At 45.5% G+C, this 24,343-nt stretch overlaps 1 protein-coding gene across 1 annotated transcript in view; it reads left to right on the top strand.

Moving 5' to 3' along the window:
- Window positions 1-6,018, top strand: part of efcab11 (EF-hand calcium binding domain 11) — a 37,103-nt gene extending 31,085 nt beyond the window's left edge. The window contains 1 exon segment of the mRNA XM_067243329.1: window positions 5,937-6,018. Coding sequence (XP_067099430.1) covers window positions 5,937-6,018 — 82 coding nt within the window.
- Window positions 6,019-24,343: the final 18,325 nt, after the last annotated feature.

Genomic DNA, 24,343 nt, shown 5'->3' on the forward strand with positions numbered 1-24,343 from the left:
AAAGACCAAGCTGTTTGTTCCCTGAGCCGTCTGGTACCTGCAGCGTTTTTCCGCCCACTCTCACTCCCTCTATATTTGCCTATTTGAAAAGGAGTGTTTTACAGACATCACCCTGTAATCATCGTGTGCAGTTACCAGGGACCTAGCCTGGTAGCTTACCACATGCACGCAAGTGCACAAGCATGTACAGCACACCTAATTCACCCGGGACATGAATTTGAGGTCAAATGTCCACAAGGTCAGGTGTTTCCATTTTTGCCAAGAGTAAGAAAGAGCGTTCTGTTTGGTGTCTATGTGTGCTCCCGGTCTGCCAGATTTGTCTTTGAGTAGATACCATTTGTTGCCTGTCTTTTACAGTACAAGACACACCATCTTTGCCTACAGACATGCATCCACACAGAATGACGATCATTCAAACTCGTACATTTCACATTTTACATTTCACCCCTCCTCTCCCGTTGACACTGTAATCGAGGACACGAAAGAAAAAGTCGACTGTTTCCGCATTATTCTGAGATGAGGCAGTTTACAGATGACACACACACAGAGAGTGTGTAGTCTGAGATGACGTGTGGTCTTCTTAGGGTCTCTCCTCTCTCTCTCCTCTTTCTCTCTCTCTCTCTCTCTCTCTCTGTTTCTCTCTCTCTCTCTCACTCTCTCTCTGTCTCTCTCTCTCTCTCTGTCTCTCTCTCTCACAGGTACACACACATGTCATGTGCACGTCTGCAAAATGAACAAACCATCAGGCAGTGGACTTTTCACATTGCCATGTGCCATACGGGCCTCGTTGTTTCCATGGCAGCCAGGTACAATATGTGGACGGCTATTGGCCTGACATGCATCTTTGTGTGTCCTTTAACAACATCATTGTATTCTCACCATGCACTATTCTTTTCCAATCTCGTGAAAATATGTTAATGCGGTTCCCGGAACGAACACACTTACGAACACTTCCACATTGGGATCGGAAGGCCTTTACACATTTGAAACACATCTATCTATGGCTCTTGCTAGCAGGCAGAAGCAAAGGCATTCATTTATGACAACTCTATAATATCACGGAGCCCTTCCCTGATTGTGTGTGTTTTCCCCTGCCATTCCCTCCCTAGTGTATCCGCCTCATGTCTTACAGTTTATGCGCAACGAGTCAAGCAAAATCCAAGCTTATCTCCCAGCTGTGTGTGTCTGTGCGTGCATTGGTGTGATGCTCTGCAGCCGCACCCCTTGATAAACTAATTAGGAATTAATGGATTATTTTAGCGTCGCAAACTGCAAATGAACATTGGAGGGGTGCTCATGCAAAAAGCTGTCTGGGACTCTGGGGTTTTATGAACTGGTATCTACTGAACAACTTTCCTCCACTGGAAATGCACCGTACTTAGAGGCTGTTCCATGGGCTGCACCTCAATTGTCTTAAGTGGCCTTCTTTTGTAGTCACTTACTTCCTTGACACAAGGATATCAAAGAGCACGGCAGGGTGGTTGGAAGGAATGCGAAGGAGGAAGGTGAGGACCGGTAGAGCCTCTTAAGGAAATTGAGATTCCATCTTTACCCTTGTCTGGAGCTTGGAAGCATGTGCTCTCACGGATTCCAATCACATCTTTGGCGATTTCTCAGAGGGGGGGGGGGGGAGAGAGAGGCAGAGAAGGAAGGAAGGTGAAGAAGAGGGTTATGGACTCTAATCATCCAAAATGTTCCCTATTGACTCCCTTCTACCTCCACCTGACAAACACTTACATGCAAGATCGTGTAATAGCATGTGTATGTGTGTCTTGAACTGCAGTACCGTTACTAGACTAAGTCTAAGGGCATGACTCATAAAACCTTTCATTCCGTTGCGGCTTTAGTGAGTCAGGGGTGACTGGAAAAGGTGTCACACCTTCCAGGTGTAGTGTAGTCATTGTAGCTTTTGTCATATTGGGGAGCAAGTTTATGTTCACCGGTGTAGTTTTCCCCATTTTGATGCTCTCTCTGAGTTTGCCGTCATAGCGTCTATTAACAGAGGCTTGGGGGCTGTAACCCAATCAGTGGGTCCAATATCAAAACATGCCCCTGTCCCCATGCTGTATCTAAGGCTGTTGTTTAGGAAAATCTGTGTATGTGTCAACTAGGCCTAAAACAACACATTATTTGGATGAGAACATTGATTTAAACAAACAAAAAACGCTTTAGCTAGCTGCTGCTAGCTGCTAGCTTAGCCGTCAACATTTAGTTTTCATCCGTGCGACCCAAAATAGACCATGCAAACTAGGACGATGACGGCAAACAATCGTTGCTTGTTGGCTATCTAGCTGCAAGGCCCACACAGAGCGTTAAGCTCAAGCCAACAGGGCATTGCAGAGCACGAAAATGAAGTCATCGATGCTGTCTGTGTCAATGCATAATGACAACGTCCCTGGATGGTGATTCAAACAAACAGGCACACATACAGTACACACACTGTTTTGATCCCCTCCGTTCTGCCAGGATCACTGTCCCATTGATGAACAAAGTGAGGTGAGGAGGCAGTACTTGGAGCATCTCTTTTTCATTTCATCTCTCCATTTTCCCCTTAGTCAGTGTGTCAGCATTACAGGTTTGACATTGACCAAGTAGCTTGGGCAGGTTTTGGCAGACTTTTCTCTGCTCTATGCACCTGTGTGTGTGTGTGTGTGTGTGTGTATTCTTATGCATCTTTCGAAAATGGAAAAGAACAACAGGAGGTTCTCTGATTAATGTGCCTGGGCCTCAGGTGCGCACCAATGATGTCATCGGCAGCCTGCCCCACGGCCCCCCTGGGAGTTGCAGTTTTTTGCAGTGGCTGGGGCTGCCGTATGGGCTACGCGGGAGGCAAATGACACAATTCATGCATTTGGTGGAAGCTCATCCCCCCCCCATTTTCTGAAGTGTGCCTCATACATTATATCTCCTTATGTTCCCTTCTTCATGTATACATGATTTACTGTAGTCTCTCTCTCTCTCTCTCTCTCTCTCTCTCTCTCTCTCTCTCTCTCTCTCTCTCTCTCTCTCTCTCTCTCTCTCCCTCTCACTCTTATTAGAAACTGCAAGTGGCAGCTCGGATCTAAGATGGATTCGAGAGACCGCAGATAGAGTGCGGCTAGTTTGGTTTGTTAAACGTTTTAGATCAACACTTGTATTATTGTTTTTGTTGATTTTATGTAAAGCACTTTGAGCTGCAATTCTTGTATGAAAAGTGCTATATAAATAAAGTCTTACTTACTTACTCTCTCGCTCTCTGTCTCACTTTTACGCATGGACACATACGACAGACTCCTGTAATCGTAATACCATAGCTGTCCATCAGATACAGCTAATGTTGAGTGGTCAGCTTCACAGCTTAATTAGACTGTCACTACACTCACAGACACACACACAGTACACTCTCCTCTCTCTCTCTCTCTCTCTCTCTCTCTCTCTCTCTCTCTCTCTCTCTCTCTCTCTCTCTCTCTCTCTCTCTCTCTCTCTCTCTCTCTCTCTTTCTCTCTCTCTTTCTCTCCGTAATCACATCCTAATGGCATGTTCCTGATTATAGTTGTAAGTATGGCATCTGTCAGTTGGTACGTAATGTAAAGTGTTGCTGTGAGTGTAAGTGGTTGGCATTTTGTTAAATTGACACACACGCACACACTCACACATACACGTACACACAGCCGCGGTCAGGCATTAAAAGGCTGATCATCTCTCTCCTGTCATAAGGAGTAATCTCGTCCTTGCGTCACTATATTTCTCCCTTTCTTTCTCTCTTTCATTCCACGGTGTTACCTACGCTAGTATTGGGCCCTCCCTCTTTCTCCTGTCACTCATTCCTCTCCATCGTGGAGGGACGAGTGCAACTCTAACCCCGTCTCCGCGGAAACAAAGCGTGAAGGACATCAGCATTCCGGATCCTCTGAACCACAAGGGAGACGTCGAGCAGGACTGAGGGGGTCCATTGGACCAGGAGGCAGGGAGGAGAGGACAGTGACAGGGTGCGATGGTACTCTGGTTAGTACAGACACAATAGGCTATATATAGTTGATATTATATCGATTTCTTTCCTGATTATTTGAGTTTTGACCTGTCAGTTCTGCAATATGAGTGGACAAGGTTAGCGCCGGCCTCGGATCATCTTGCCCGTTTTCCTGAGACTAAACATAGATAGCAGAAGATCAGGGGTACTGGATTATGTTTGGCATAGATCAGCACCAAGAGGAAACTCTATCCAACTCTGCAGGCCACAATTGCAAAGAGTGTCTGCCTGCCTGCCTGCCCGCTTATCTGTCTGTCTGTCGGTCTCTCTGTGGGTAAGAGGGAGGAATGAGAGGCAGAGAGGAGGCCGACGGCGAACAGGGAAGTGCAATTTTCCAGGGGGCTGCGTGGGTAATGGTGTTTTAATTCTCCTCCCTGTTGCTCCCTCATCTCTCCACACATCTGCCGAGCACTCGCAAGTGAGAGATCACGCAGAGAGACGGAGAGAGACAAGTCAATAGCACAAACCAGCCTTGAGGGAGAAAAAAATATTATATATATATATTGTATATATATTTAAAGACTGATAAAAAAGGAGGGATGGTGGAAAGAGAGGAAGGGGTGATGACAACGATGACCCAAACAGATTAGGATAGACAAAACGTTTGCCGCCATGTGTTTGAATGCTCCTATTAGCTCTCAGGTGTGTCATTGTTGGTGTCCGAGTTTGTGTGTGTGTGAATGATTGTCCGGGTGCGCACCTGCGCGCGCATGTGTGTGTGTGCTTCATCAAACAGATTAGCACGGTTTGCATAAGATGTTTTCCGCCCGTATTTGGTTTTCTTTTCCTGTTGATTTGGCATGTCGTCCGATTCTGCTGCACCAAGCCTTTTCTACTCATCGACTCATGGATCAATACCATTGATTGACTAGACAGGCCACTCATCTGCTTAATGCCACATATCTGGACGAGCCTCTGATCAAATCAATAGAATCTAATAGAATAGAATAGAGTAGGAACTGATGCTCGCATCAATACCCCTCCATTATCAGGGAAAACAACTAGCCAAAAAGCACACGCAGCCATGTTGGCAATAAGGAGCAGTCCGATGGGAAATGAGACGGGAATAAGACCTCGCTGTCTAATCTAACACTTGAGATCTGTTACATCTCCTGGTATGGAAGATGTTACAGATGAGGGGAGAGAGAGAGACTCTGTAGTTTGGGTGTGCGTGCGTGCGTGTGTGTGTGCACGCATTTGTAGTGATCTATGTTTGAGTGCGTGAGAGCGGGCATGTTTACTTGCCAGGCAGTCGGCATGAATCTGTAAAGTGTAAGTGTGTGCTTGCATGAGTATGAATGTGTGCCCATGGGGGGAGGGGGGGTATGCCCATGTGTGAGGGATGGAGAAGGAAGGAGAGAGACGAAAATGGAATTCAAAACAGGCAGTCTTCACCAGTGCTTTGAGCTTTGTGCCAATCCTTGGCTGTAATGAGACCATTGTCTCCAATGACCAAGAGAGAATAGAGTAAAAAATTAGACACAACTCAGATTTGAACATTAACCCAATATATCATTTTACATCATTCAAGCATGAGAATACATATCTCTCACAGTTTTATTTTTAAATGCAATTATCGGATTTCTTATTTGACCATCAGTCTATTTTTGCCAAACTTCTAGGGGTATTTATGTTGTTCAGTACAGATACGTTTTAGGAAACAAAATGACACAAAGACCCACCAAAATAGGAAGATGTCCTTGCACCAAAATGTTTTTGCCAAACTTCTAGGGGTATTTATGTCGTTCGGTAAAGTGAAGTTTTAGGACATAAAATGACACAAAGCCACACAAAGAGGGAACACGGAAGAGGACCTTAGAGAGGAGTTAAGGTATGGACAATGACGCAGGGGGAAGATAGAGATCTCTGTTATTGTAGTAAGATAACATTGAGTCATTGTGTTGTTTGCTGTTCTCTTCCCCTCCAGGTACGTGGACCAGGACTGCGATGGTCATGTTAGTTTCAAGGACTTTGAGTGTGCCATCAACTATGGACTCGCCAACAGCTGACACACACACACGCAGACACACACATACAGTGTTGTCCTCCACACGACACTTTGTTTAGTTTTTTGTAACAGTTCTTCAATTTGAAATGGAGTTGTGTTATATATATATATAAGACTTATTTGGATGTTTGGTGTGATTATCTTTGCTGAGAGTGATCCAACAGTCAGGATGAATTCCTTCTGGATCTTACAGTATCTTTGATGGAGAGGATATGCAGATGAAAGGAATCACCCCTTTCCCCTTGTTTCCCCCGTCTCTCCTGCCCTATAGTCAACACTCAAAATCCCACTTCAACAGTACACGTCCTTTGCACTCTTTAGTCCCTGAAGTGATCTGCCACTTCAAGAAAGGGGGAGCAGGTTACATCAAATTGCCCCAACACACACACACACACACACCCCACCTTTAATCAGATTCGGCCTTTTAAACAAGTGCGTGTTCCAAGCCTCTGCTCCCGGGGCTGTAATAAAAGGCCACTGCAAACGAGGGCTCTTCCAGAGGGGATTACCTGTTGCTTCTCTTGTTACGTGTGATTAACCAATCTGTGAGTACTTATTTGTTGTTTTTTGTGGGGGGAGTGGGGGGGGGGCGGGGGAGAATTTGCCATGCTCCTGACTGAATACTGATTAATTAGTTTTTTTTTGTAATCGAGTTTCCTCTCGATTCGTGGGTCTGAGCTGTGCACGGGAGGGAAGGTACACACACACACACACACACACACACTGGAGATGTGCGTGCACGCTCTTGTGCAGAAATGAATGTTCAGACACGTTAACCCGCAGTGAACACACGTTCAAGAACTGTTTCAACACGCACTTGGCCTCTCTTACACACTCGCACACACATCGTAAATCCATCAGAGCGAACTCAGGAGGTTATGATTTAGGAAATGGACCAGCGGGGGGGGGGGGGGGAATAGAATCAAACAGTTGTTTAATCAAAGAGGCAACGTGTTTAATCGAGGCAACGTGTCGTTTTCAGGGTGCAAGCGCATACGCATTGGGGACATATTATTTAAAGCCAAACTGTTAGTGGATTACCCCAAACGTCCCATTCATTCCGAATTGCATTGAGGAAACCGCTGGAAATCGGAGGGGACAGGAAGAGGAGGAATGGATGGAGAGAACAAGAAGATGTGAGAAGGGGAGCGAGGGAAGGTAGGATGGAAAGATGGAGAAGGAGAGTAGAGAGAGCGAGAGCCCGAGCCGGATGGAACATTGGGGTGGAGACAAGAAGCAGGATGGAGGGAGCGAGTGTGCAAGACAGGGGCCAAATAGAAAGATACAAAGAAAAGTTGACAATGCCAGATAGACAGCGAGCCGTGCCTAGACGGAACATGGCACTAGTTCCCTCCAATGCTAGCCAAGCTAGCTAAGTCTGTACAACACACAATAGTCCAATATGGATCCAAAGGCGATATTTTTCCATTTAGCATGTAGAATGCCAACATTTTCATTTGCACAGTTCCATCCCATGCCAAAACACAGCGGGATAGAAGCTAAGCCCATTGTGTTGGACATGAAGCACATTTCTACCATCCCAAAAAACCTGTAGCAACGAACGACTAAGGGCCAAACACATTTCGGCGGTGAGTAGGTTGGGCCAGAGGAGGAGGAGGTGTTGGACGTCGGTGAACAATCTGCTGTCCCAGTCAGGAGAGAACAGAAACGGTTTTTGAAGTGGAAAAACAAGTCAATTTCAAGCGGAAAACGTTTGAGAAGCAAAATGCCCCCCATGCCTCAAAGCAGGTGGCTGCTCCACAATTGAGTTAACAATTTAGAATGACAGTAATCTGTTTCGGCTAATATGTGTGGTGTCAATGCATGCAACCAGCATTTGAATAGGCTTTAGCATTTGAGCACATCTGCTAAATTGAAATATACTGGCCATTTATTTGATACTATATCTGGCCCAAATGTTAGCCTTCTGGACACTGGCCATTCATTTGATACTATATCTGGACAAAATGCAGACCACTGCACCTTTTTCTTTCCTTTCCAAAAACGTTGAGAAGGAAAATTGTGAGTGAGGAACAGAGGCCACTGCAAGTTGAACCCTTCTGTTCCTCACTCAAAATGTTCCTTCTCAACAACAAAAAATCCAGAGCTGTATATCTGGACAAAATGTCAGCCCTTAGGGAACTCTCCCACTACATTTACCAATAGAAAAAGCATCAACTCTAGAATGGTATCCATAGTGACAGAGCCTTTGTCTATGATTTCAATTACTGCAAATCAGATTGCCAAGTGTTGGCCATGTCAGCGGTTTAGAAATATGGGCGTTCGAAAACGATCTTTTCGGATTGGAGCTCTATTTCAATTTAGACCCCACAGCTTGAGTTTACAACAACCCCAAAAATTGCTCCTGCTGTTTCTAAATAAAACTGACTAACAACAACTCAGCACATTCGTGCTGAAACGTCAGACTGTGCGTTTGTGTGTTGGAGGGATATGGCTGTACACCGATTGGCTGATTGACTCATGTGACTCTGATTGGTCGTGGCTCCTCTCCCTATATGCATGTTTCCATGCTATCCTCCTAGCTAGATTGACTGGCGCTGGGATGAATCAGCAGTTTGACCTAGGCGCTTGTGTCGACTCAAGCTTTTTCTCGACTCACACACACACAGGCGCTTGGAGGAGAGAGTGAGCGAGCACACTTCCAGGCATGCGCAGACTCTCAGGAACAGTCACGCACACCGGCTCAAACCTGAACACTGCCACCCGCATGCAACCTTTTCATATTCAACATATTCCGTCACGCACATCACGCGTGTGTGTGTTTGTTCCTGAAACCCTAAATGATGACCTCGTTCTGGCAGACACCGGTTCAAACGCGACAAAGGTCTAATCCTCTGCCCCGTCCTCTCTCGCTCCGTTTCTCTCCGTGGAAATGAGGCCCCCCCGAAGGAGGTGTGGAACAAGGGAGGACGAGGAGGATAGGGAGCGAGGAAGGGGGGTGGAGGGGCGGGCTGGGGGGCTGGAGGGAGATCTCATTAATCAGGCCTGGCAGATACAAATGAGGGACCTTGCTCTCTGCTCTACCTGCTCGCTGCGACAGTGTCGCTACACCCTCCTCCATCTGCAGTGCGAGGGAGGGTGGGAGGGAGGGAGGGAGGGAGGGAGGGAGGGAGGGAGGGAGGGAGGGAGAGAGGTCTCCCTACGGGGAGGACGCTCTTCATTTCCATGGTCCTCCCTTCTCGCTCTGCATTCCACCACTCCTAGCCGTTCCCTCCCTCGCCTTTTCTCTGCGGTTAAAACAACGAGCCTACGCTTTTGTGGCGTGTTCGACACCTGTGGAGACCGTGGCGTACCGTTCCCCAGCTCGGGGTCCTGGATCCTGATCCTCTCCTCCGCTCCGTCTCACCTCCACCTTTTATACCGCTCATCGCCACCTTTCCAATCTAGTCCATCATGTCATTCTTTCCTGCGGAGATATCGCAAGGTTGGGAGTCCTCCCGAAGACCTTGCATCTTTACCCTTTCAGTCATCAACCCAGGCCCTGTTCGGCGAGCGTAACGGGCGGAGCAGACCTTGAGCTGTCGTTTCATGACTGACGACGGCAACCTGGGATTTCAGCAGGATTGAATGTTCCGTGCCTTGTTGCTTTCCTCCGCATAACGTCAATGAAGAGGGGGCGGGGTCATAGAAAGAATGGGCTTCATCTCAATACTCTGAGGTGCCATCCTTCACATGAATCTCGGTAGTGTTGGCATTTGGCACACTACATTCCAGTCAGTGAGGAAAGGCATGTGACGTCAAACCTAAAATACTCATTCTGCAACGATGCAGTGTTCCCCAACCGCAAGAAATGGAATCTAGTTAACACTAAATTGAGCCCTCAGAGAGGAAGAGGCTTACCAGTAAGAGTCCATTACAGGTGCCATGGTAACGGTGTCCAGGCAACAAGGGCTTCTCTCACCTCTCGACCTCTCAGAATTAAAACCCAGCGAGCCACACAGGCCCTTTATATCCTATAAAGGTGATGGATAACATCACAAAAGGTGTTGCGGTGGTGATATCGATGAGATATGCTTCTGGAGTTAATACTTCATGGGCTACCACCGGAGGATCTTCAACAGCTTTTGATGGCATTCGGAGGGTTTCAGAAAGGCTCTCTGTGATTTGACTCATTTGTATTGTCCTTTTCTAAGTGTCTTGAAATGTTTGATTTCGGTACATAAAAAAAGCCCAATGTTACATACAAAAGGCTGCGCGTGTACGCAAGCATGACAAAATAGCCATCTTCAACCTCACGTCAAATCTGGTTTCCTCATGCATCAAGTGCAGTTTATGAGAATCTCCGCCTTTTGGCACCCAAACTATTATGTCGGCCTCGGGCCACATGATAGATGCAGGCTATAGGCTATGTCGGAGGCACTATGAGCATATTGATTTTCCAATGGGCAGCCTATTAAATATGATTTATAGATATTCCCTCCCTCTCACTCTACCCCCTAAGCCCCACAGAGCCCCAAGCTAATGGTTAGGATAGCCCTGGTGCGCAAGGTGATTTATTATCCGCAAAGATTCATAGATAAAAAAAAAAAAACCTTGCTGGACTCGAGATCTTGCTAAATAAATGTTGCAGAGGCAGTTTGGATTGTAAGTAAGGGTGCCACGTGTGCTTTTATGCATCTCACCCTATTAATAGTGCTATTATGTCATCGATTGTGGTAGTTAGCCGTGCTGTTGTTTTGCTAATGAAGAGCTAACTCGTGGCTAATCGGATGTGAGGCCTGAAGACCACATTGGTTTTCTTCCTTGATAGTCAGTGGGTGGATCGAAGAAAGTGATTGGTCAGGAGGTCTACTCAACTGGTGTCCAAGGGTCTGAAATAGTGCAGTAGAAACTACACAATGGGTTTGGATTTCAGAAGTGTGTCTTTAGATTTAGGGGGGGGGGGGGTTATGAAGGAGGAGGAAGATGGAGGGATTTAAAAAGGAAAGGTTTTGAGCTTTCCTTTTTAACAACAACCCTTTGTTGCCGTGTGTAACGTGGCACACACACCGGAGCTGTGGAACACCACGCTTGCATGGGGGGTGTCCACCATAGAAAATCTCTGCCTTTTTCCCTGTCCCGGGGCGGACAGTCACTTCAGCTGTGCCCGGGGCTCCAGTCCAAGAGCTCACCAGAACATGCAAACTCCACACAGAAAGTTCCGGAAGATACCCGACCTAAGCATCGGCATGATGCCCGATGGGAGATCGAACCCGGGACCTTTTTGCCGACAGTGCCCCACCGTGCCACGCCTTTTCTTTTCAAACAAAAAAATTCAGGAAATACTGAAAGATCGTTATCAATTTTAGAAGCTGTTATTTAAATTTATTTGTAGGGAGTCAGGTGGCTGAGCAGTTACGGAAGCGGGCTTGTAATCAGAAATACTGTAAGTCGCTCTGGATAAGAGCGTCTGCTAAATGTAAATGTAAATCTGATATTTACCAGCACCCAGCACCATTGTGACATTTTGAGCTTCTAACGACTGTACCGGGCTGTTTTCCAGAGAGGGAGAAAGAAGCAAGAGTACAGCCTGGGAGGGCACACAGGGAACGCTGACTAATTATTGTGCAAACACAGTGTGACCTGTTGAGCTCTTCCTGACTGTATAACAAGGTATGGTCTAATTAGCCTGAATAAACAGAAGATACTACTAAAGAGACCTCGTCAAACAGGCTGTTGCTCCACTGTATTATTATTAGGTGTTCTTAGTTGACCCCGGGAGTGTGTGTGTGTGTTTCTCATTCTGATAGGAAGAAATATACTTTACTTCCAAGCTAATTATTATTGTAGCGGCTCTCTGGATGTCAGCGTAAACGCGCACACACACGCAGACAAACACGCAGACACACACAAACACGTAGACACACACGCAGACACAGACACAAACACAGAGTTTGCTGGCAGTAACTTTGGTTGACTCACAAAAAAGGGAGACATTTCCATTTAAACTCAGATATTTGGTTACGTATTAGAATGATCAACAAGAACTGATTGTGTGTGTGTGTGTGAGAGAGAGAGAAAACAGATGGTGACTATGGTCTGAGCCAAGGTCTGAACACAGATAAACACAATTTTTATTTGGATGGTCCCAGCTGTTGTTAGGCTGTGTCTTCACTTTGTACAAAACATTAAAAAAAAACGGTTACAGCACAGCGACTCTTCTCGTCCATGTAGTCTTTTGTTAAGAAAAGCTGTAAAAATGAATTTCCGTACAAAAACACAAAACGAAAAATGAGGAATCTCATTCTAAGCGGTCACGCAATCGGTCACAGATTTTGAAACCAAAATGAGCTGTCATATTGCATGACGACATGCTTTTATTATAGGTTTATGCTTCCCTTTCCTAAAACGATGATGGCACGCACTCCCTGTGTTTAATCCTTAACATGTCTGGCAGTCCCTTGGGTTAGTATTTGTGTGCTGTGTGAACTCACTTTAATGTGTGTGTGTGTGTGTGTGTGTGTGTATGTAGACAGAGAGAGCGTGAACAAGAGATTGTGTGTGGTACCAGCATGTGTGTGAAGAATGTAGTGTTTGAGTGAGAGACGGAGTGTGTGTCAGTGCCAGACAGGAAATTGTTGAGTGCATCAAGAGAAATGGCAGGTGTGATGTAAACTGTCATTATCAGTCAATGTCAATCATTTGGTGTTGAAGAAAAAAAAACGTCCATATAAAATGAATTATTCAATTTTCTTTTTCGATGGTCATCTTGGCCTAACAGAGTTTTGTTTGTGTGAGAGTGCGAGACCACTAATAGTCACAAAATGCTTTTTGATAAGCACACAAACGCACGCAATTTCATAAGCCTTGTCCTCTCCAGTCAGAAATCTATTCATGACATATTCGACATACCCTCACAAATACACGTAAACACACTGTACATTCTGTTCAAGTGGATAAACTGTCGAGTGTGACCTACTGTACCACACACACACACACACACACACAAACCTTTACTGTGTGAACAGTGAAGTGCAACAGAAAGTCCAGTAATCCCATATTAAAGACCAAGGGAGTTGCCTCTCCTGCTGTGAAATACCCAATCGACCAATTACTTTGAAAAATATACACACACACTCTCTTTTCCCCACACAGTCAGCCTCCTCTCTCTTTATTGTCCTGGCTCTCTCCTGTCCTCTCTATCGCTCCTCTCTTCCTGTCTGACAGGCCCCGTTTCAATGGAAGGATACGGAGGAAGAAAAACGGCCTCCTTCAGGGAAGCCTGTGTGTGTGGGACGGACAGGGATCAATGCTCGCTGACGACTCAAGCTGCCCCCTGGAGACGGCCCTCGCCGGGCTGTTCTTACACATCGTCCTTCTCTGTCTCCGCTTTTGCCCTCGACGCGATCCTTCTTTTTTGGTTATTTGATCTTTGTTTTTGTTTTTTTGTTTTTTTTACCGCTCTCTTCCTCCTCCTCCTCCCTCTTGTGAAATACATTGACAGACATATCCACATGCCTATGTAGTACATTGATCAATGATTATCTGCTAGTAGGCCTACAGTCTGTGTGCATGGCCTGTCACTGTTCCTTAGCCTACTTATAAAAAGAGGCTTGTCTGAAAGTCTGCCTCTGGGCTAAAATGAATCAGAAATCCGGGAGTGTTGAAGAACAGGACCGCGCTATTGTCATGCCAACGGCTGACTAAAAAGAGAAGTGTGTGTGTGTGAGATGGTGGGAGACAAAGAGAGAAAAAGAGAGATGTCTAGCAAAGGAGGATGACTAGCAAAGAAAAGAAGACAAACATTTCCATAATATTCAAGCCAGGTTAACAGTACAGAGTCAATTTATAGGCCTATGGTTCAGGCAGCATGCTTTGGCAAGATAGCTGAATGTCAATATTGCTCCTTGACAATATTTAATTGGAGAATAGACCACATTTACTCTCTTGCAATAATCCCCCCCAGTGTGGGGAATTGACTGAAGGTGAATATTATGATACACAGTAAATCAGGAAGGGTATTGGAGGTTAAAGAGCGTCTTATATATTCTATATTCTATTCCTTCTATGACCTCTTTCCCCCCTTCTGGATATACTCTCTCTCTCGCTCTCTCTCGCTCTCTCTTGCTCTCTCTGTCTCTTGCTCTCTTTCTCGCTCTCTCTGTCTCGCTCTCTCTCTCTCTTTGTCCCTCAGCTGTATCTTCCTTTTGCATTTAAATCCATTCATTTCTTGCTCTCGTTTTACTCCCCCTGCCCTCTTCCGCCTCTCTCTCTATTCCCTCTGTTTCTCCAGAAGACGGCTAAAGTGTAATTGCATTAGCGAGATGTTGCACAGTAAAAGACCCCACGAGGAAAAACACTTCAACTCAATATGAAAACATTCTCCGTCTTGGGCGGGGGATTTTTACACCGGTGCTGAGCGCTAACGGGTGGAAGGGCAACGTGAGGAGTCCGGTTGCCATAGCGACAACACTGCCGGTGTTGGAGGAACTGTTTTTGCACACAACAGGACAGATCCCTCAGGAGGGTTGCCACGCTCAAAAGCTTGTTGAAAGATAATATAAAATACATGTATTAATTATAATTCACTTGCTGTGCACGTTTAGGCTAACAGGCTGCAGGGACAGTAGGAGCTTAACTGGGGAGTTCAGAGAGAGAGAGAGTTGTTTTGTGGCGCCATGTTTATTTGTTTCAAGGAACAGTGTTCTCATTCCTGTGCTAGCCATGTTATCCAGCCCTAAATTGTTTCACTTTAAATACTTTCGCTTCTGTTTCCCCCTGCCCCAAGTTGCAAATGTTTCTGTTTATGGGTCTATTATTTTTATGAGGGTTTGGGACTGGGATCGGCCCCTGCCTTCATTCAAACACTGGTTCAGCACAATTCAGACTGGGGTCGTTCTGAAGCTGACTGTCACTTTAAAGCGAGCTATCACAGCTGCACTGAGGCTATGCTAGCCCTGCCCACCGAATCCATCTCTAGCATGGGAGAGATTTTCCACTTCGTTAATATCCGTAATATCAATTAAAGGGGCCCCACTCTCCACCAGATGTAGCTTAAGAGGTCCAGTGCTTCCCTACGAGGTGTGTGGGTGTGTGTGTGTGTGGAAACCTGCCCTGTCTTGGGCACTATGCATTCTGAACGAGGTGCTGAATCAGCACACTCATTGAATATTGCCTCACATTAGAGAAGGATTCTGTTGATAGGCAGAATGCAGCCAAGTTTGTCCGGGTCATTATAAAAAAGGTCATTCAACAAATTATTCAATGCTGAATTTGTTGAGTTCATTCTAGACTGAATGAGGTATCGACACGTTCTCAAGCAAGGGATTTAACCCAAGTTTTCAGTCTATGGAAAAAGTAAAAAACGTAAAGTGACCTGGAAATGGTCAATCTTCATTTCACAGATGAACCATAGAACGACTTGATTATAAAATCCATGGATCTCTACGTGTGTACATCTACTATATGGTTTGGCTTGAATTGACAGGTTCCCTCTTGGGACATAAATGAGCTCTGTTCTCACCTGCATATTTGACCAAATAAATGTAATACGTGCAATACAGTAATGTAGTATGGGTATTGGGACATACTCTAAGTAACATTTAGCATTAGCAGTTTAGTGGACTTTCACTTATAACTTCAATTGAGTGTATATTCACCTCACTCAGTTGCATGGCATCCCTACACCCTACACCTTACCCCCTACACCCTACACTCCACTTTAGTATTTCCTCTTTTCTCTTTGTTATTTTATCATGGTTACTCCCACCCTTAAGACATTCTAGCCGGCTGGTATTGATTCGGCAGAAATTATGGTAATGATTAGTTTGCAATGAACAAGCTGTTTGCTAATTACTTCTAATTAGGAGGCTGACCCTTCTAAAAGTTCCTTAACCTCCATCAAAGCTGTTCCACTCTGCTAGTCTAGTTATCCATAAGGGATTGAGCTTCATTTAGTTTAAATTAGACTTTGTCTCTGAAAGTACATGTTCTATTATACATGCAAGTGTGTTTGCCGGTATATATCTCACATGATCACCTCACTTCCTATGCACATCCAATGTACATCACCACAATGGATATGTCGGCACACCAACACTTTATATTGATAATATTCAATTCTATATTGTACTGTATATATTCCCCATCTTACTTGCTCTGGAAATGCTGCCAGTGTTTTATTTCTAATTTGACCCTTCTTAAATAAACATTAAAGGATTTATGCCTACACATTTTTTCTGAAGTCTATAACCTAGCTGTTGCTTGCCATGTCCTAAGAATGTTATTGTTCAGAATGATCTTGTGTTCAACTGTCCACTTGATAAATTAAACAATATGACTGTGACTTTTAGTTAGTTTAGTTAAAATATTTTAGATATACATATAACAATATGTAATTCATTATTTTAGCATTCAGGAAATCCATCAGTGTTGGATTGATCAACTTGCACCCCTAACAATTGTACAACATTTAGTATGACATCATGCAAAATAGATCCTTTGGTTTTGCGCTTGGCAATTCAAATCGAATAATGTATTTTGTGATGACGCCATCACTTGTGACATCATTTAGGAAAAACAACATCATCTGTGAATGATTGATTTATTGATCTGCAAAGGGGTTCTTTTGGATATCTGTTGCTTCGGCAACATGAATAGATAATGAGGTACTTATCCCTGGAGGGTGCTAGTACCGTAAATTACCCTCCCATCCAAAAAAATAAAAAGAATAATAATGGACACACATCCTCTCCTCCCTCAACAAGACTACCATCCCCACATTGGTAAAGTGATCACCTCTTTCACTGTGCTAACATCCCATCTCTGACGACAAAGTTGCCCCTTGGTGCACCTAGTTTAGTCCATATCATGATTAATTTACTGGAACAGTAATTCCTTGTTACGTCACAAGTTGTACCGTTCTCTTGGCCATTTGTTGGCTTATTTAGTGAACGGATCTTTTTTTCTCCCTAAATTGTATTTAGTAGATGTGTGTCTAGATGTTATTTTCCTGTGACCTATTCACTTTAGCAGTGTACAATCCCTATAAACTGAGCTTGTGCCATTTTACAACCCCGGCTCTAAATATTCTATTTACCCTGTGAAAACACCAATTTGAAACAATAATACTGTGGCCCCAGCCTACAACACCTCAGCCTTTGTTTCTTTCTCTAACTCCCCCCCCCTTTTCTCCCCTGTCTATAAACCCTGTGGTCACACCTCACAAACCGTAATGCACTCCATTCATTAAGTGCCCCAAATGTCCTTGTGCCAAGTACCTTTGCTAGGATCAGAGGCAGAGCTCTGCTCTGGGGGCTGTTCACTGGGACAGATAGGTGTGTGTTTTGGTGTGTGTGTGTGTACGTGTGTGCTTTTCCCTTTGTACATGTGTTAAGAGGACAAATGTGTGTGTCGGTATTTGTGTGTCGCACAAAGTGGGTAGAGGTGTGAGTATGGGAAGCGGATAGTGCGAGTGGTCTCTGGATGGACTGGAGAAGGGAGAGGGTGGTGTGTAGGTGTGTGTGTGTGCGTGCGCCGGGAGGACGGATGGGGCGAGCGACAGGGAGCGCCGGATTCTCCTCAGACCTCCAGCGTCCCAGCATTCCTCATTCTAAACGACCCACCAGGGTGCAAGGCCGTTAGCGACGAGAGGAAGTGAACAGATGACTCCATCTGTGCCTGCACTTGACCCAACTGCTGTGTGTGTGTCTGTGTGTGTGTCTGTGTGTGTTTGTGGGTGTTTGTGGGTTTGTGGCCTCTTGACAATTCTAACTTCCTAGAACTGGTGAGAAGAAAGAACAATGAGTTGATTGGGAGATATGGTAGGACAATACTTAGACTGTGTGTGTGGGGGGGTTCAAATGCCTGTGTGCGTGATATGTTCATACATATGCGTGATATGTCCATGTGTGCGCTTTTAGTGGGTGATTCTGCAAACAAACTTTCTGTGTGTGTGCTGTGTGACCATCGGACTTTGTATCTGTTTGCACATGGTACGAATGTGTGCGTGTGCATCGCACTTTGTGTCCGTTCACATACGGTATGAATGTATATGTGTGTGTGTGTGTGTGCGCGAGTGTGCACGTGCACGTCGAAGCGCCTCCCTGTTGTGTCCCCAGCAGGGAGCGGCGTAATAACATGGGTTTATAGGCACACCGTCGGAGTGTGTCATTATAGCGGGGGAACGGCTCAATCTGTCTGACTGGCTTTAATATCAGTACCTCCCTCACTGCTGCTCACAGCTCTGTGGACCAAGGAGACACTGTCCACTCTGCCAGGGGAAAAAGAGGGGGGGAGAGGATAGGGAGATGGAGAGAGAGATAGCGGATAGAGAGAGATGGAGTATATATATAGAGAGACAGGATAGAGAGAGATGAAGGGGAAGGGAGAAGGAGATGGAGAGGTAGAGAGGGGGTAGAGGGACATAGAAAGATAGAGAAGCATGGGGTGAGGAGAGGGAGATGGAGAGGTAGAGAGGGGGTAGAGGGACATAGAAAGATAGAGAAGCGTGGGGTGAGGAGAAATGCAGGACAACGGCGGGTTGTCGCGAGACGGAAGGGGATGTGAGGAGAAAGGAGGCGGACTGAGAGCGAGGTGGTGGGGAAAAAGGAGGTATACAAAAGGCGGGAAAAGAGTGCGACAGGGAGGGGAAATAGAAGGGCCATGTCATGGCCGTGTATGACCGTCGGCGCACGGGACAGGTGAAGGCGTAGCTGGGCTCACAAGAGAAAGAGCAGAGAAAAGGAGAGGGAGAGAGACATTAAAGAATGATTGGAGTGGATGTCATTTCCAGCGAGAGCAAGCAAGATAGCAAGAAAGGGGAGGGATAGGCGACTGAGGGGCCGGTGTGAGTCCTCGCTTGATGGAGAGATGGAAAGGCGGCCGGTGAAGGAGGGATGGGTCGATTAAAGAAACATTGAAACGTCTGTTGCCCGAGAGCGACCTTCGGGCGACGGAAAAGGGTGGGCCGCTTTCGCCGCGGCTGGAATTCCCTTCCGATGTGCAAGTGTTTCAATCGTTTGCCTATCGCACCGAAGCGACGTCAAATTCTGCATTGCCGCCGTCTGCGTTCGTCGGTTCGCCGTTCTCCGGCAGAGCGGATGCAGGAGCGACGGCCATTAGGGTGATTGATTTGGGCGGGTTGGACGTGCAACAGCGTTAAATCCATCACCTGCACCCCGCTCTCTCTCTCCTCTCTTCCCCCTCCGTCCTCCCCCCCCCGGCTCTCCATCATGTGTTCTCTCCCCTCATGTTCAGGCTCTCGCCTCTCATTGCATTGCACCTTTCTCCATCCCTTTTCCCCCCCCCGATCCTATTTATTTTCTCTCCTCTCTCCTGGTCTTTGTCGCTATGCATTCCTCTATCTAGTCTCTGTTGTCTCTCTCTCTCCTCTCTCTCTCTCTCTCCTCTCTCTCTCTCCTCTCTCTCTCTCTCTCTCTCTCTCACCCTTCTCGTCTTCCCTTCCCAGTCGTTCCTTATCTTCTTATCTTCAGTGTCTTTCAGGGGAAAGTGCCTTTCTCCACTGTACTTGTTGCTTTCTCTCACCCCGTTTTTTCTCCACCTCCTCTTTGTCTCAAACGTGTTTCTCTCTTCAAGGCTGTTACTAACGTCCCTTAGCCCCCCCCCCACCCCTGCCCCCCCCCCACCCCTGCCCCCACCCCTGCCCCCCACCCCTGCCCCCCCCCACCCCTGCCCCCCTCCCTCGGTCTCTCACTTCTCATCCACCCCCCACAAACCAACCAACCAACCATGTCCTTATGGCTTCTGTACAGACTGTAATAGATAGTAATGAAGCTGATCGCTCCCCGAGGCCTCATCACAGGTGTGTTAGATCACTCTTACCATGTGAGCCAGAGGGGGGCAGCGGCAAGGGGTGGAGTTGATGTGAAACTTGGTGTCAACAAGCCTCGGCAGAGCTATCATCAATTTCTCCATCTACTTCCTTTCATGTGGTTCTGTCTTTCATTCAACTGGCCTCCTCATTCCCAACCCCGCTCCGACCGTTTGCCCTTTCACCTTTGTTCCCTGTGATTTGTCCGCTGTCTGGGTATCTCTCTTTTGTACTCGTTCTCCACTTTTCAGGTGACAAGCACTTGCATGCAATTTGTTGCATGATCCATGGGGTATATTATAATGAAGGTTATTAAACTATCATTTCTCTCTATTTCTCTCTCTCACCCATCCTTTCTTTTTATCTTCCTCTGTCTCCTTGCCCTTTTGATGGGGATGTAACCCTTTTTGTGCAAGCTCCTTTTAGGAGAATAGAGAATAGAAATGGACAAGGGAGGTCACTGTGACCTAGAGCCTCGAGATCGAGAGAGACAGAGAGAGAGAGAGAGAGAGAGAGAGAGAGAGAGAGAGAGAGAGAGAGAGAGAGAGAGAGAGAGATTGAGAAAACAAGGTGGACAGGGTGAATGGAAAAGAGAGAGAGAGAGGTGTAAAGACCTGGAAAAGAAAGGGATGACAGATAGGGAGAGAGATGGAGGGTGGAGAGGTAGAGACAGAGAGTAGTAGAGGGAGGATAATTGAGAGAGAGGGAGGGAGAGAGAGAGAGAAAGAGGGGAAGAGAGAGAGGGATGGGTTTCCAAGAGAGATAGGAATGAGGATTCTTTCATGTGAAATGGCTCCAGCCGCAGAATGAGGAGAGTCTCGTCACAACGGAGCCTGCTAGGCGATAGCCCACACAGCAAACCAATGTCTCGGGCCGCTAACTCTGTTAGCCTAGCGGCATACACGGTGGATAACCACCACAAACAGCAGGAATAATATCTGATATGTCATGGTCTAAACCCTGGGAACAGGTTACTCTGACCTCTGGTTACAGTACATGCATTGAGCCCCTTTACTGTCAACATGAACTCACAAGAGTGTGTCTTTACTTAGATTTTACAAGGGATTATGTGCCAATTTTAAAAGCAGACTAGTTCATTCCAGACCTTTAATAGGTACAGTACATACTTTTTTATATTTACAGTTTACATAGTTTACATGAAAAAAGCAGTTCATTCACTTCTTTTAATGGCACTTTTTTTCTTCTACTTGTTCTGCTTTCAAAGCTCTATGATATGCTGTGAAGCTTAAAGTACGGTATCAAACTGTTTTTAATCAACAGTTTTTTTCTTCCCAGTATGATTTCAAAGCCAACAGGTGATGCGAGGGCTATGAGCATGAAACATGTTTTCAGTTTTCTTATAGTTTTTTTTTTGGCAGTTTTTCTGCTGGGAGATGAAAGAGGACACAGCATGATTATAATCCTCCAAACGAGCCCATTTATGTTTTCTTTAGCAAGGATTTTCTGTTTACTGCTCATAGATATTAGACAAAGGTCTTTTACACCTTCCTCGAATATGAACCAACTGTTTCAAGTTGCAATATTCTGATATTCTGACACCTTAAGCCAACAATTGTATCAATTGATACAAACTATTGTATCAATGTAATAAGCACTTCAAACTTTAGTTCAATGGAGTTTTGACTATCAGAGATTCCTGATGCAAATGTTGTCATTACTGTCAGTACTATAGAAAACACTGTCCACACTGCAATGCAGACATTTTAAGCCAACTTCCAAAGTAACTCAACAGCATCATGTTTTCCTCATGATCACGACTGTGTTCTACTGTAAATATTATCTGAAGACAGCTGGCTCACAGACAGAGGCTATACTGATGACCCTTAAGGCTTAGTAGAACATATAATTCAAGAAACCCAATATTGTTGACCTCATGACCTGGTGTGTCTTTGAATGAGTGTTTCTCATTGTGGCTATACAGTCTTATATCCTCTGGCGGAATTCAGTCTAGTTATTGTCATTACCTATATAGAGCATAACCCCCCCCACCACTAACACACACACACACACACACACACGCACACACACAGGCCCTGTTTGTGACATTTCAGTACTGTTTTCCCTGAAAGCGTATGATGCTGCCTTCTCTCTTTTGTTTGAGTGTGTGTGTGTGTCTCCAGGCAATATCTTGTCTTTGTGCTGTGTTTACATCTGGAAAGATTGCTCCACATCATCCCATTATGTGGGTCATGGTTATTGAGTTCCCTCCGCAGTGTCTCACAAACGATGGACTCTTCTGAACGCTACTCGACTGTTTCTTTCCCTTAAATATGCGGTGACGGGGCTTCCAATAGCTGCCTTTGTCTCTCTCTCTTTCTCTGTGTCTTCCTCGGTCTCTCGTTCTCCGCCCATGTTCTCAGTTGGGTTGTCTCTCTCTCCCTGTCTCTCTCCATCTCTCTGCCTCTACCTCTCTCTTACCTGCATTTAGTGTCACTCTGGATAAGAGCGTCTGCTAAAAATGACTAAATGTAGTGTCGATGATCATCGGTTTGAATTCGGTTATTGAAAGAAGTTGCCCATTCAATGCAGCTCCAAGTATGTCATTTGAGCTTTTAGTGATTTAATCATTACCGCACACCCTAGAAAATTAAGTATGCCGTTTTTTATAGGTCCAATCAAGTCCTAAGATCCTGCAATGAGTCATTGACACACCTCAAAATGACGTGTGTGCTTGTATGATTCGGTCGTTTCACTCTGTTGAGAAACAAAGAACCAATGGTGTCTCTGTTCTGTGTGTGTGTGTGATAAAGTCTGTGTTTGTGTGTGTGTGTCACTGTTGGATTATAGACACTTAGAAAATAGCCTTCTCGAAACATCTTTGTCTCGGAGACCCTGTGGTAGAGTGTTGTCTGAGTCCCTGTGCCTGCCGAGGGGATCTGAGGAGTGTCACTAACGTACACACACATAGGGCGTGGCCACGCTGTCTCTCTGTGGTCACACAGCTGTCTAATGGGTGACACTCCTGGCATTAGATACTTCCTGAGCCACCTCAGGTGTGTTTGCACTGCCTCCATAAAGTCTTCTCCCGGAGCAGGTGTCACAGGTTATGGGCGTGTTGGGAGAAGGAGCGGGCATTGGAGCAGTGTTGCTCCTTCTCCACGAATGACCTCTTCATTTCCACCATGTCCTTTACTTCCAAAACGACCATTTGAATAAAGACAGTCAACGCGCTTGTCATTTTGGAGCACAATCCCGTCGATGCTGTTGATTGCGTAAGCGTTAGGTTGTTTGTGACATGGAAGGCTAAGTCACTCATGTCTACTGTCTGGGATGTCCCTGGATAAGTACATCATTATTTGACAGTGATTTCACATTAAAGACCTGGCTCACCATAGTACATAGACACTACGTACTCAGTCAATCCTGTCCAAATGTTGTGAGTTGTAATAGAAAAAGAAAATTTGGGTGCAGGAAAAGGCCTTTGGAAATGGGTAGGGGGGACATGACGATGAAGACATGAAACCCAGTGCTTCCTTTGGGGAATGCTGTGTTGTGTTCAATATTGCCATGTGTAATGAATGCCATTTGGATGTTACAAAGGAGACATGGGCAGGGCTGTGGGCACCGTGATGGACAGCTAGATGAGCCAGTGGCAAACAACCTAAGCATTGCACCCACCGCACGGGACCACTTGGCCTAGATGCTGTTTCGTACATGGGAGATGCTGTTTCGTACGTGGGAGATGTTGTTTCGTACGTGGGAGATGTTGTTTCGTACGTGGGAGATGAATGACAGGAGAAGTCATTACCAGTAAAGCATATACATGTTGGGAGTAAGATATCCAAATATTTTTCATTTTGCCCAGAGCGTTAAATGCTACCTCGGTGCAACTGCGGTTCTAAAATGTCTACTCTACAACTCACCCACACAGTGACAATGTACACTCACAACTGCACACGCACAAATAATAGATTTAAGTTATTGGTAGATAAGTCAAAACATAATTTTGTGGTTAATATCATAATATAAGACCGAGATTAGCAGTACAAAATATATATTTCTATTAAAACAACACTGCCCACACAACACAACTGCAAATATTTCTGTTGAGTCTGACAAAAAAGCCTATGGCTCAATGGCCATAGCAGGGTATTGTAATGTTAAGTGAAAAACGTGATCTGATAAACGAATCAGAAATGGTTTATAGCGCAGGTACAGAGCATCAAATTGTACGGTCCATTGTATGATTTATTTCGGGGGTATGTTGGTGTGTGTGTGTGTGTGTGTGTGGGGGGGGGGGTGACCCTCAGGCCATATAGTAATTTCTAAACTTACGGGCCTTCTCAAAAGCTTAATACGGATTCAAATTATAATCATGGTTTTGGTTTAGGGACAAGAAATCCTCTCTATTCTTAAGGATTTTAGCTCAGAGGCATGTCTCTTTCTCAGTCTGGAAATATTAAATTTTAATTACGGGTGTCAGATAGCTAACTGCCGTCTAATTGGTCGAACGAAAATGACCTAGAGACTTACTCTCACTTTTTCCTGCTTGCTCATTTGTGTCTGTGTGTGTGTGTGTGTGTGTGCATGCGTG

Source organism: Osmerus mordax, chromosome 9, assembly GCF_038355195.1.
Source record: "Osmerus mordax isolate fOsmMor3 chromosome 9, fOsmMor3.pri, whole genome shotgun sequence".
In the NCBI taxonomy this organism is placed as follows: Eukaryota; Metazoa; Chordata; class Actinopteri; order Osmeriformes; family Osmeridae; genus Osmerus; species Osmerus mordax.